The sequence below is a fragment of the Anser brachyrhynchus genome (genome assembly GCF_964034855.1).
Source record: "Anser brachyrhynchus genome assembly, chromosome: 7".
Taxonomy (NCBI): domain Eukaryota; kingdom Metazoa; phylum Chordata; class Aves; order Anseriformes; family Anatidae; genus Anser; species Anser brachyrhynchus.
Genome location: NC_137701.1, coordinates 33960405 through 33972516, shown reverse-complemented (window position 1 = coordinate 33972516; position 12112 = coordinate 33960405). Strand labels below are relative to the sequence as shown.

At 39.5% G+C, this 12112-nt stretch overlaps 2 protein-coding genes across 3 annotated transcripts in view; one reads left to right on the top strand and one right to left on the bottom strand.

Annotated features, from left to right (window-relative positions):
- The window catches only part of SLC35F5 (solute carrier family 35 member F5), a 28931-nt gene extending 18501 nt beyond the window's left edge, over positions 1-10430 (bottom strand). For both annotated transcript variants that reach the window (XM_080599394.1, XM_080599395.1), the window contains exons 1-4: positions 9840-10430; positions 7290-7360; positions 5080-5156; positions 1128-1269 (exon numbers count right to left, since the gene is read on the bottom strand). In XM_080599394.1, coding sequence (XP_080455520.1) covers positions 1128-1262 — 135 coding nt within the window. In that variant the 5' untranslated portion in view covers positions 1263-1269; positions 5080-5156; positions 7290-7360; positions 9840-10430. The remainder of the gene's footprint in view (positions 1-1127; positions 1270-5079; positions 5157-7289; positions 7361-9839) is intronic.
- On the top strand, positions 8313-10793 carry LOC308197746 (uncharacterized protein; the record flags this gene model as incomplete). Its single annotated transcript, XM_080598737.1, has 3 exons — positions 8313-8320; positions 9142-9835; positions 10422-10793. 3 exons carry the CDS (start codon positions 8313-8315, stop codon positions 10791-10793), a joined length of 1074 nt encoding a protein of 357 aa, XP_080454863.1.
- Between the last annotated feature and the right edge of the window lie 1319 nt (positions 10794-12112).

Sequence of the window (12112 nt, the reverse complement as noted above, 5' to 3'; positions counted from 1 at the left end):
TCCAAAATTACCAGTTAGGTACGAATTCATAAAAATGAATGAACAGTTATATAGTCCAGGATAGTCTGGTTTCCAAAGTCATAACGTTGCAAGTATTGGCAACTATAACCAAAAGACAAGTGGTCCCACCTATTCTGGAGATATCCTCTCTCAAAGCATCTTAAATGCCATCTTTTAAGACACTATGCCAGCAGAGGAAAGCTACTTTCTACTTTTTTTTTTTTTACTTATCAAGCAACATAGTGATATATGCTATACAACTCAAATAGGACCAAAGATACACTCATATACAAACATTTCCTAAACGAAAAATGACTTTTATAACCAATAACATAGTATTCACAAACTAGAGAACATTATTTAAGTAATATTTCAGAATCAACAGTGTTTCCACCAGGTGATTGGAAAAAAAGTTACATTAATAATAGCACATTAAGGCACAAATATTTGTAAATGCTTAGTTTCAGAACTGTCACAAAACATAATAACTATTCAGAAACCTGAATTTAAGAAGAATTTATTAAAAAAATCAATTTCCATTGCTAAAGCTCTGCTTTAGGTCCTAAAACTTAACATGAAGTAAATACCAGACCAGTTTTAAGATGGTGAATATATCAACTAGAATACGACAAGCTTGTCTGCAATTACAGGGCTTAACTCCGTGACCCATGAGTGCTTTAATCCAAGGCTTCTAGATGGTCCATACCAAAATCTACCATACTACCTAACTTGTAATGCTACAACTCTTTTACTACTTCTCAGGAAAAGCTGAGGCGTTATTTTAATCAATATGGCAATAAACAAAATGAATTCCCAAGTTACTGTGCACATTTATGAATTTATGTTATTTCATTTTAAAATTGCCAATAATACCTTCTATATTGAAAGCAGTAGTCACTGAGTTGTGCGTGCTCATAACGTTTAATGTATACAGGTTATTTCAGTAATCCAGTAAAGTAATTCCAGTAAAAGTAATTCAGTTAAGGAGGACACTCTCTTCCCCGTACTGAAAACAATGTCAGACCTTACACTAGAATGCCTACTGAGCCTAAGTGACCATGTTCCCCCTGGATTTTTCTCTTAAATAGGCTTTTATTTTCTTTTAAGGTTCACAGAACAATACTTACAGAAGTGAGTTCCGAAGAGGCAACCCATATCACATCAACAAGGAGAAGAATGACGATTCCTAGAGCCATTCGCCTGCGCTGAGAGGATGAACTGCTCTGGGAGCTCATTCGATTCATGATAAAAACCCACACCATTTGTAACCTGTTCAGTATTAATAAAGAAATAAAACCCAAAATATTACAAACAGGAATGTAAAAACATACAAAAAAAATCACAGTGAGGGTAGGAAAGACCAAATGCTGCATATATAAAATAGATCCAGTATGCCAGGAAGCAGATGCGTATGCTTGTTAGAAAGGGTATCTTTGACATATCCGGTGTGAGACTTTCAGTGAAAGAGAATTAAAATGTCAGTCTAGGCTTTTCAAGAATTTATTTACCATTCTACCGCTGAAACAAGCAAAAGTAAGTAAAGCATAAAATGTCTGGAATTTTTATGCTGAGAGATCTGCAAAATTTCAAACCACTGCACTTCTGTAAATTCAGATACTCTAAGCTTACAGTAGGAATTAGTTTGGCATGTTATGTCAAATACAATTCAACTAACAGTAGTCAGAAACTTTAGGATTCTTCAAGCATTTCTGAAGATATGGCAACACATTTTAGTAAATTATGATCCCTCCACATGTAAAATGTGAAAAAAATACCTACTTTTAAGCTTAAAAAAAACAGATTACACATGTACTTGAACTGTTTTTATATATTATCTTATAACTTTTTTTAATATATATATACATAATTCATGAGGTACAGGCATGCACCAATTCTAGCGAAAAACTTTCAAACTAACAGTAAGCATGTACACAACAGAAAGATTTGCCTGGTTAAGATAAAAAAGCACAAACATTTTGATTATGATTTTGACTGTGCCCCTGCTATGTTACACATAGGAATAATCACTTATAAACACTTCATATGCTGAGAAGTCAAAACTACAGCCACAAAGTTTAGGCTTGTCATCTAGTACAGCTTTATGAAAGCCATACAGACTTCCCTGAAATCACAACATAAAAAGTTCAGATTTTGACAGACACAAGCCTATTAGCCTTTTCATGGACCTTAGAAATCTTTGTCCAAGGTATTAATAGAAAGGTCTCAATTAAAGCAATTCTAGTGAGTTACCAGAAAAGCCCAGCTCAGTTTAAATGTTTTACTCAACTGCTTTTGTTTTTTTTTTTGTACTGAAAGATTAGGAGTATACTCCTACTCCTGCTCAACAGAAAATTCTGAAGAGAAAAATGTATGCAGGAGATGAGCACTATAGCAGTGCGTAGACCAACCTGCTCTCCTTTTCTCTCAGTAGGCAGAGTACTTCTGTTTTATTCAAATCACAGAGTAAACATGAGAACAGAAGTGCTTTTGTTTGGGTTGGCCAAAGAAGTGGCACATCCTGACTTTAGAGGGCTTGACTTTGCACAACTTGCATTAAATTAAGTATTAATTTCAGTATTTTCAGTAAACATTAGGAGATCAATAAAGTACTTTCAAAAAAATAATACAGGGAAGCTTTTAAAAATAATGGTTGTGTTGTAACTCAAGTGCTAATCACGAACGTGCCAGACCTACATGCACTTATATTCACTAACGCTAGTAGAAGATTCAGATTTGAGATACAGCTTAATGACTGCTGATTATAAGACCCAAACTTAGGAAAACTTTCAACTTTATGATTAAAAGCTTCAAACAAAAGTTTAGGTATGTGTCAGAGATGGACATCTCATACCTCTGTCCACTCATAGTAGACTCTTTCAAATACTTCCTAATGAAACTCTGTGAGATACGCACATGGTAGTCCTATGATTAACATTATCTTATTTTGGGTCTATTTTAAGAAAATGCATTAAGAGTTGATTCGCTACAGAATATATAGCATACCCTGCTATTTATCAACATAAAAACATAACTCACTATCTTTGAAAAAACTCAAGGAACTGAGAACTAATTCACCTTTATGGAGCAAATCCTGAGTCTTCCAATAAAGAGAGGTGAACTGCTTTGCTAATAAAGTTATACAACTTCAAACTACACTACACTTTGTTTATTCCACACGTCAACATATCCTTACTCACTGCCTTTTCATTACTTGAACATTTTTTTATGAAGGAGACAGTGCCACAACATCTTCAGCAAGGAAGCTACAGGATTTTTCCTTCAGACTAGCCTATTCTTCAGATTAATTATTTACATGTTTACATGTGCACAAGTGCTTTTCAGACCGCTACACTGTTTCTCACCTTTGTTTGCCTCATGCCTCTCCTTTGCTATATACTCTCTGCCACATTCAAATCTAGACACTTTTTCTTTCTCCATTTCTCAAAGGGCTTCTTTCCAAAGAAAAAAAAGTCATCAGAGTTCCTGAAGTATAATTACACCACTAGTTCTATGCTCGTATATTCCATGTGTGGGCATTACTTCTGGATAATTATTCTGCTTTTCTGATAAAATGGTGGGATTGACAAAAGAAAACAAAAGTCTGTAAGTAGATAGGAGCAACGTTATGAAAGATTCAGCAAGGAACTGCAGTTTTTATGCAATACAGAATAAAGAAGAAAACATTTGTTTTCAGAGAGAAAATAAACAGGTATATTATTTTAAACCCAAGTAACCGAACAGAAACATTTTGGTACCTGAAAGCTCGCGAGTTTTTTGAGTTGTTAAGAATTAGTTTAATAGATACTATGTACTAAGCTCTACCAACTTTGCCTCCATTTTATTATGACTAATAGCCTACAAGGCATTGTATTACATTTTATTATATGCAGCCTACAGATCACCCACGTTTTCATAACATGCAGCCAAAATGGAAGGGGAGCATAAAGAAGTTCCAAAGGAGCTAGAAGAAAAGTCTCACTCCTTGTCAGGCTGCCAGGTGACAAAATAACAGTGGTAAGGTATAACAGAAGTGGAAACTACTCCAGCCTTTCACCACTTATGTGCTGTGGGTAGGAAGGGGAGATGTAGCTGGAAACAGGAAGGAACAGCAGTTGCCTAGTGGATTTGAAATCTCTACATGACATGCTTACACAACTAGCTCTTCTGTTTGCACCACAAACCGTGTCAAAGCATACAGCACGTATAGTCTGTGCGGAGACTGTGTGCACAGTGTAGCTGCCGAACATCGTATCCAACCTGGCTGCGTTAGGCTCCTACAAATTCCTAGCATGAGGATCCTTCAGTGGGAGTGAAGTAAAGGACAATAAAATTCCTTGTACTCTGAAGACTAGAGGTTACATATGAAGCTATTCGGAGCATAAGTACATGTTACACATTTTCTTTTCTACCTATACGTAGATTTTAAAATTCAAATTAAAAAGCACATATTTACACCTCAAAATTGAGGGGTTTAATATGTTACAGCAATAGCAGCTACTGCCTGCTCATCTGATTTGCAAGGTATCTGTTTAACATTTTTGGGTGCCTAATAAATCTCTCTTTGCATCATTCTCCCATAACAAGAAAAAAAGTTTAACAAGAAAAGGTGACTACCAACTCTTGATCATGTAGCAAGATGCATCTTCAAGCTACTAGATGACTAAAAAATGGTTAAGTGACAATACTAAAGTGTCTATAACATTGTTTTTTAATTTGCCTTTCTTTCATTAGGACAATGTCCTTTTTAGTACCTGATTTTTCATACCTCACCCACAATTTATCAAAAGACAAATAAAAAAGAACAGCAGAACCCTACTGAATGTTACATAAAAAGTTTTAGGATAGAATTAAAACCTGTAAAACGTCACACAGAATGCAAAGACAGACAGAAACTAGTATTTTGGGAATTTTTAGACAGCCACATTATCCAACTTATTGACAAATCACTGGTATTTCCAAACTTGCAATGAAATAACAATTCCACACATTTCTTTATATTTGGCTTCTGCACATTGACAGCAATAAACTACAATAAAAAAAGAACATAGAAAGAATAAGCTTTACTTTTCGCATACATACCTTCCACAATAAGTGTAAAAAACAAACAAAAAAATGCTAACAAACTTCACACATCACGTCACAGTGAAGATAGTCTCCTAAAAAGAAAGACAACATTTTGAAAAATGTGTGCATATATTATACAATTAGCTTCACAAAATATTTTCTAAAATTGCAAGTTCAACAAGCATCTACTGCAGCTCAAGTCCTAGATGTTAGAGATATACAAATATAGAACCTCAACAATTGGTCCACATAAAAAATGCTGGGAGGACAACACTGAATTGCATGAAAACAGGATCATTTACTATCTTTATTTCAAAGAACATTGTCCCTTCCTTATTAACTGAATGCAAGAGGCTCACATGAGAAGGAAGAAGATGACAATATTTAGTTCTAATTTTATAAGCAATGCAGTGAAAGATCTTGTTTCTCAAGCCTACGTTCCTAAGCAAAAATTGAAGTGTTAGAATTAGGAAAGCAGTGGAAGAGCATATAGGCTTTTCAGCCTTTTAAAAAACCTAGACAGATGGCACACTTCCACATTATTTCTGGTGTAAGTGCATCATCTTTCCTTGCTTTGATACAGTATTATTATTAACACTTTTTTTTTTAATTGTTATATAGAAAAAGAACCATAATATGTTATGGATTGAGGAAAAGCGTTATACTATACAAACCAGGAGCCCATCTAATATCTAACCATATGCAAATCCAGACATTAGCAAATATATGATGCACAACAAAAGGATGCACAACCAAACTGGAACTGACAAACAAGAATAATAAAGCTGCAAGTTTTATTGCTCAGAAGTGCTGGAAGGTTTTTTCTTTTCTTACTCATGGAAACATGATTTTACATGTTGCTCATCATTATATAGGGATGCTCGGTATCATACACCCTATATATATATATATGTGCACCCCATATCAGTAAGTAACAAATTACTGTGTATAAGAAGATGTAGCAGTAAGGGCAGCACTAAATGTTTAGCTGAAATTTTGCCTGTGATTACCTCTCACGCTTGCCTAAAAGTTTATTAACTTTTACCTCCTACAAGAGTTTAACTGATGCTTCTCATTTATTTTAAATTAGATTAAGAGGGAGACTATAAAGATAGATCACGTAAGTTTATAATTCAGCCCCCACTGAACTCATCAAGATTTACACACTGCTTAGCATACAGCAAATTCAATCCCTTCACCATACAGTCTTCTGAATGACTAAAACAAGTCAAAACAGTTTTGAAGATGCACTTTGAAGACACAGGCATGTGCTTATCCGTTTCACATACCACATACACAATGTACACACTGTACTTTCTGATGCTTGTCTAGTTCAGTGCCCTCACATGCAAACAGCTGCTGGTCATATTTTCCTTATGCTATCAATGTAACTGGAGATTACAATCAGCATCTCAGATAATCAGGACCTAAACCAGAAAATATTTATCCAGACAAAGTTCAAGCAGTTTGTTCAGGCCTAATTTATCTCCCAAAAGAAGTAATTGTATATAACATTAACAGAAATAAACAGAAAGAAAAAAAGATGCTCAAAAATTCTTTTCTCCATGCACACTAAACGAAATATCACTAAGCTAAAGATACCATTCAGCTGCATATTTTCCATCCCTACTTAATCCATATTAGCTGTACTCAAGTAACCACATTCAGAATTTACACCCAAATTTAGTTATCATGCAAGAACTGTATGTTACCCCCTACCAGTCCTCAAAATGTGCTGTGGGCTGTAGACCTTGTGGAGCTGGTCGCACAGAACTCCCTTCAATGATTATTAGCAAGAATAAGTTCATTTCAGGATAATAGTTTAGCATATTAATATTACATCTGAGACCTAAACTGAGAACCATGCAAGAGAAGGGTCTTTCTCTTGAAAGATTATGGCTTCCCCATTATAAAACACTTAAATTCATGAAGTGCATAAACCCATGATAAATTTAAGCTACCAGATGACACATAGGATGAAACAGAAATGATGGTTTAGAAGTAAATAAAATATTCCACCCTATTAAATCTAGTAGACACTTTAGTCTACGTTTGCCTTCTGTTTCCGTTATAGGAAAATGTCATTTCCACACGGTATAATTTTAAAGATACTGGTTGAAATGAGAAATTTGAGGGAATATTCATTTCAAATGCATTTCTTGATACCATTATAATTTTCAGCAAACAGCACGGCTATCTTTTAAAGTCTTTTAAATTTTATTTACCATTTCAACAGTGTTAGAGTTGGGGTTGTCATCTTGTAGAACCATTTTTCAGCCAGTTACATGAAGGTCTTCTGCAGAAGAAAAAAGAAAGTACTTAACATTCCTTGTCACGTCGCTGTATTTTGTTTTTTAACATACTGTATCTTAGATCACTTGAGTCACCACCACTTTATGATGCTCAAAAGATTTTTTTTTAAATGGTCTCTCAAATATAATCCACAACGTATGTACACAACAGGCCTGTCCAACTCTTACTACGTTAAAAATGCAAGTAGTGATGTCTAGGACAGCACGTATAACTCCACTACTGGTACTTAATGTGCAATCTTGTTTCTATAGCACTGAGTATTTCCTTGGGCACACTATCATGTTTTTTCCACATCAAGAGTTCAACCCTAAAAAGGAAAACTACATGAAGTTTACAAAATATGAAATCACTCTTGATTTACTGATGATTAGGGAAGAGGTCATTACAAGAACTGAAAAAATCATTGCAGCACAAGATTATTGCCCCAAGCTGTTTTACAAAGCAAACAAAACCTCTGAAGAAGTACTTGATAACAAGAATAACAAGAGACCCAGAAGAGAAGCTCAGTCACAAGCTATAGTGCGGACAAGTCAACTTGAAATTCCTCCTTGTATTTACTCAAGATTATTTCACATACAATATAAGAGACAACATACCAAGATAGGGCTTGCACACAGAAGAAACAGTTTTAGTTTTTCCAGTTATACTGGCTGCTCCAATCATACAAGTTCTGGGATACAACCCCCCTCCTTGAATATGTACTGTCACCGTCAGGTGATTCTCACTTTGTGCTCGATTACTTTCAAGATAAGACAAACAGAGACACTGCTTTGACTAATCAGAAAAAAAAAACTGAAGGTAAAGTGGCTGACATTCCCTCCTTCTAAATCTGGAAATATACATTAAAGCAATGTTCAACTAACACAAGTTTGACCTCCACTGAACTTTCAAGAGGTATCACTGGATGATAGTAAAAGCAAAAATCTTCAAAAGAGATGGTAAGGTGAGACATGCAATATGACAATCGTGCTCCCTTAAAGCCCTGTAATCTTCACGCAGGGCAAGTTTCCTGCAGAATATAATGAAGCAAAGTACTGAAAAACAGGAAACTGAACCAAGTTTTTCATGCCAGTATCGGGTACTGCAGGTAAAGATCACCATTCTTAGCTAAATGAAAAGTTATACAAGCCCAAAATAGGCACAGAGAACACAACAAGTTTGCTACCAAAAAAAAAAAAAGAGAGAGTTTAACTTCACATAAAGAGATACTTTGGGAATCTGCTAGTGGACCATACTGGAAAATATATGTAATATTTCAAACTGTTATGGTACAGCTGGATCCTGGTACCTAAGGTATAATGTGAACACTTCAAAATGTTTCCTAATTCTGTACTTACTATTCCTGTATATGAAAACTAAGCTTATGCAAACTTTTTTCATGACTTTTGAATAATGCATTATACTAATCTATTGCCTACGTAGCAGTGCCTATCAGCTGTTCCAGCATGTAACCGCAGAGCTCCAGTCCGCCAGCATCCCTGCATGACTGTACCCCGTTGGACACACGCCCCCAGTACCGCAGGAATTAGCGAGTAGCTTCAGGTTGGCAGTGAAAGCTGACAAGTGAAACTGACATTGCCTTGCTTCTTCCTTCCTTCCAATAAAAAAGAGATGAAAAAAATAATGTCAAGCTGCCAGAGCTCTTTAACTGTTATCATGTACAGAGCGGCACACATCTGTTAAACACCTGTAGTTATACATTTAGTAACAGCTAAGAATTACAAGTGACATCTACTTCACAGGTTACCCGTGTAATCCTGCCAGATCTAAACATATCGCACTTTGTCACGGGATAAACAGCCGCAGACCTCTGATAAGAACAAGCACAGCAGCCTTCAGAATCGCATGTCACCGCCACCTGAAAGCTGAGCCTTCCAGGCAAGCGGGGAAAACCACCAAAACCAGACACAGGCGTGCACAGCCCGGACGGGGGCTTCTCCTCCCTTCCTTCCCGCTTATCTCCGGCGAAAGCCGCAGGAACGAGGAGCGGGAAGCGAGTCAGCCCCAGAACAAGGAGACGGCCGAGGGGAAAGAAACACAGCCTGGGGCTCACGGAGGAGGAAGGACGGGCTCTTCCTGCCCTCCCAAAGCAAACACCGCACACCGCGGGGACACCGGCAGCAGGGGCCGGGCCGGGCCGAGCAGGGGCCGCACGACCCAGGGAGGGAGGCGGCCCTACGGCCCACCGGGGGGGGCCTCTCCCGCCGGGCCGACCCCCGCCGGACGCCCCCAGCAGCCCCGGGGCGAGGAACGGCGGCTCCCGGCGGGGCACGGCCGCGCACCGCCCGCTCGGCCCCCTCGGCTCGGGCACGGGGCGGGCGAGGCCTCCGGCCCGCGGCACCCCCCCGGCGGCAGGGCCGAGCGGGCGGGGGGGCTCCCCTGCCCGCCTCCCCTCACCACCCACCGCCCGCAGCCGCTCGGGGGGGCTCGCCGCAGCCCCCTGCCCGCCTCGGCGGAGGTACCTGAGCGCCGCCGGGGGGCCCGCAGCTACGACCGGCGGCGGCGGCGCCGCCCGCTGCCCTCCCCCTGCCCTCCCTCTCAAGATGGAGGCGCGGAGAGAGCCCAGCCCCGAGCACGGGAGCGACCGCCCCGTCCCGCCCCATCGAGCTTCCCGGTCCCATCGAGCTTCTCGGCCCCGTCCAGCCGCCCGGCCCCATCGAGCCTCCCGGCCCCGTCCAGCCGCCCGCCAGCCCTGCCCGGGCGCCCCTCGGCGGGAGCAGCGCCCTTCAACCCGAGATGGCGGCGCTGGGGCTCCCCCTCGCACCCCGCAGCCCGAGGGGGTTTGTCGCCTCTCGGTACGGCCCTCTGCGGGCCTTTTCTCCCCACTGCCGCCCTCGGGCTGCATTAGGCCTTCAGCAGGCGTCCGGAGGAGGAAGGGGCTGCGAGGTGCTCGGCAGAGCCCTGCCTCGCCGGCCGGGCTAGCTGCGTTAGCATGCTAAATAATTATAAATAAACAGCTTTGAAACCTTGCCGTTTCACTACACCCAGATTTCTTGGGCTTGGGAGAAGGGGTGGTAAAACGGGGCTTTTGGTTGTTTCTTCAGAAGCATCGGTCACCCCCCTGTGGCTGGGAAGCGCCGTGCCAGGTTGTGCAGAGCAGGGCGGCTGCGGGCTTCAGCAGAACCATACAGCCTGCTCCCAGAACAGAAATGGGACAGAACAGCCTCGATGGAAGAGAATTTCCTTCGGTTAGAAGTCATCGTCCAGCATTTATGCGGTCTCTTCCAAACAGCGAGATACCGGAGGGAGATAAGCAGGTCAAAACCAAAGCAACGCACGGAGGAACAGCACAAGCTAAAGAACTAGATTGGAGAAGTGGGAGGGAGCTTGAAACTAGTACGTCAAAAAGAGGAAAGAAAGAAAGAAAAAAAAAAACAGTGAGTGAGGCCCTTGAGAAATGTCCTGAAATACACTGAGGTGGCAGAAGCTTTGTTTCATGAAGACATAGATCTCTGCAGCCTGCGATACAAAATCTCAGAGGACCAGGAAGTAGCGGCAACTAATTAAATTCTCAAAATAGATTGCTACTTTGCTATCAACACAGTTTTAACAGAATAAAAAAGTGAAACTGGATAGACAAAGTGGTGCGTTACATTTGAGATGCATAAGCTGTTGACGATACAAAGAAAAGCTGCTTCTTAATAGGAAAAGAACTAAGAAATTATAGTCCTAATTAAACTTTTTTTTTTCTTTTAGTGAGTCTTCATTTCTTAATATAGCTGTATTTTTATTTGCATGTGGTAGCACTAAGAGACATCCAACAAGTTTGATGCCACATAAAACTGTTAGAAGTAGTATGATAAACAGTACCTGCCTTGAAGCATTTACAGCTTAAACAATACAGGGAATGCAGTGAATTATGCTCTTGGTTTAAACTTTTTATTTCAAAAAAAAAATTGAATATATAACTGATACTGTATTGATATGTTGTGCTTCGGTCCTTACTGTCTTCTGCCTTCAAGACAAAATATGCAGAATGGTGCTTTTATTATTAAATTTTGACTTCACAACTTTCAAAAGAGATTATAGATAAAATTAATTAGTTAAAGCTGTAGGGAAAAAAAAAACAGTTCTCTAGAAATAGTGCTTTCTGTGGAATTTGGAGGAGCTGAAAATAATATAAAATGTAATTATGAAAGTGTGTACGCATCTCACAGCATCTAATTTTATTTTGATCTTGCACATCCTTCCTCTAAGTATTTATACTGGAACTTGGTAAACTTCCATGGCTTATCCAAGGTCACCTAGTTAATATGTGGCAAAACCTGAGAAGACGGCCAAAAAGTTATGACTACAGCACTGACAGAGAGACTACACATAACAACTTTTTATAACTAATGGTGCTTTCACTAAAAAAATTTTTGAAATTTTTATGCACAACATATTAAAATGAACTGATTGTTCTATAATTTACTAAAATCAAGCTGCATACGTTGGTGTGAACAGAAAGAGCACCCACAGCAACACAAAAAGTGCAGATTCCCAATGTTTTCTGTCCTACCTGATCATGCAGTGGAAGAAAAACTCTGGAAAAAGTGACCTCACCTTTGAAGGCCTAGCATAATAAAGCTCAGCTCAGTTTGTTGTACCTGGAAAGTGGAGGGACTGGTGAAAGGGACGGCAAAATATCTGGAGATGCACCAATTTTATGTATTTTCTTCTCAGTCTCTTAGTGGAAAGGATATGAAATCCCAATGATGAATTGAAACTGTCTTTCTGAGCGTAGCTTCATATG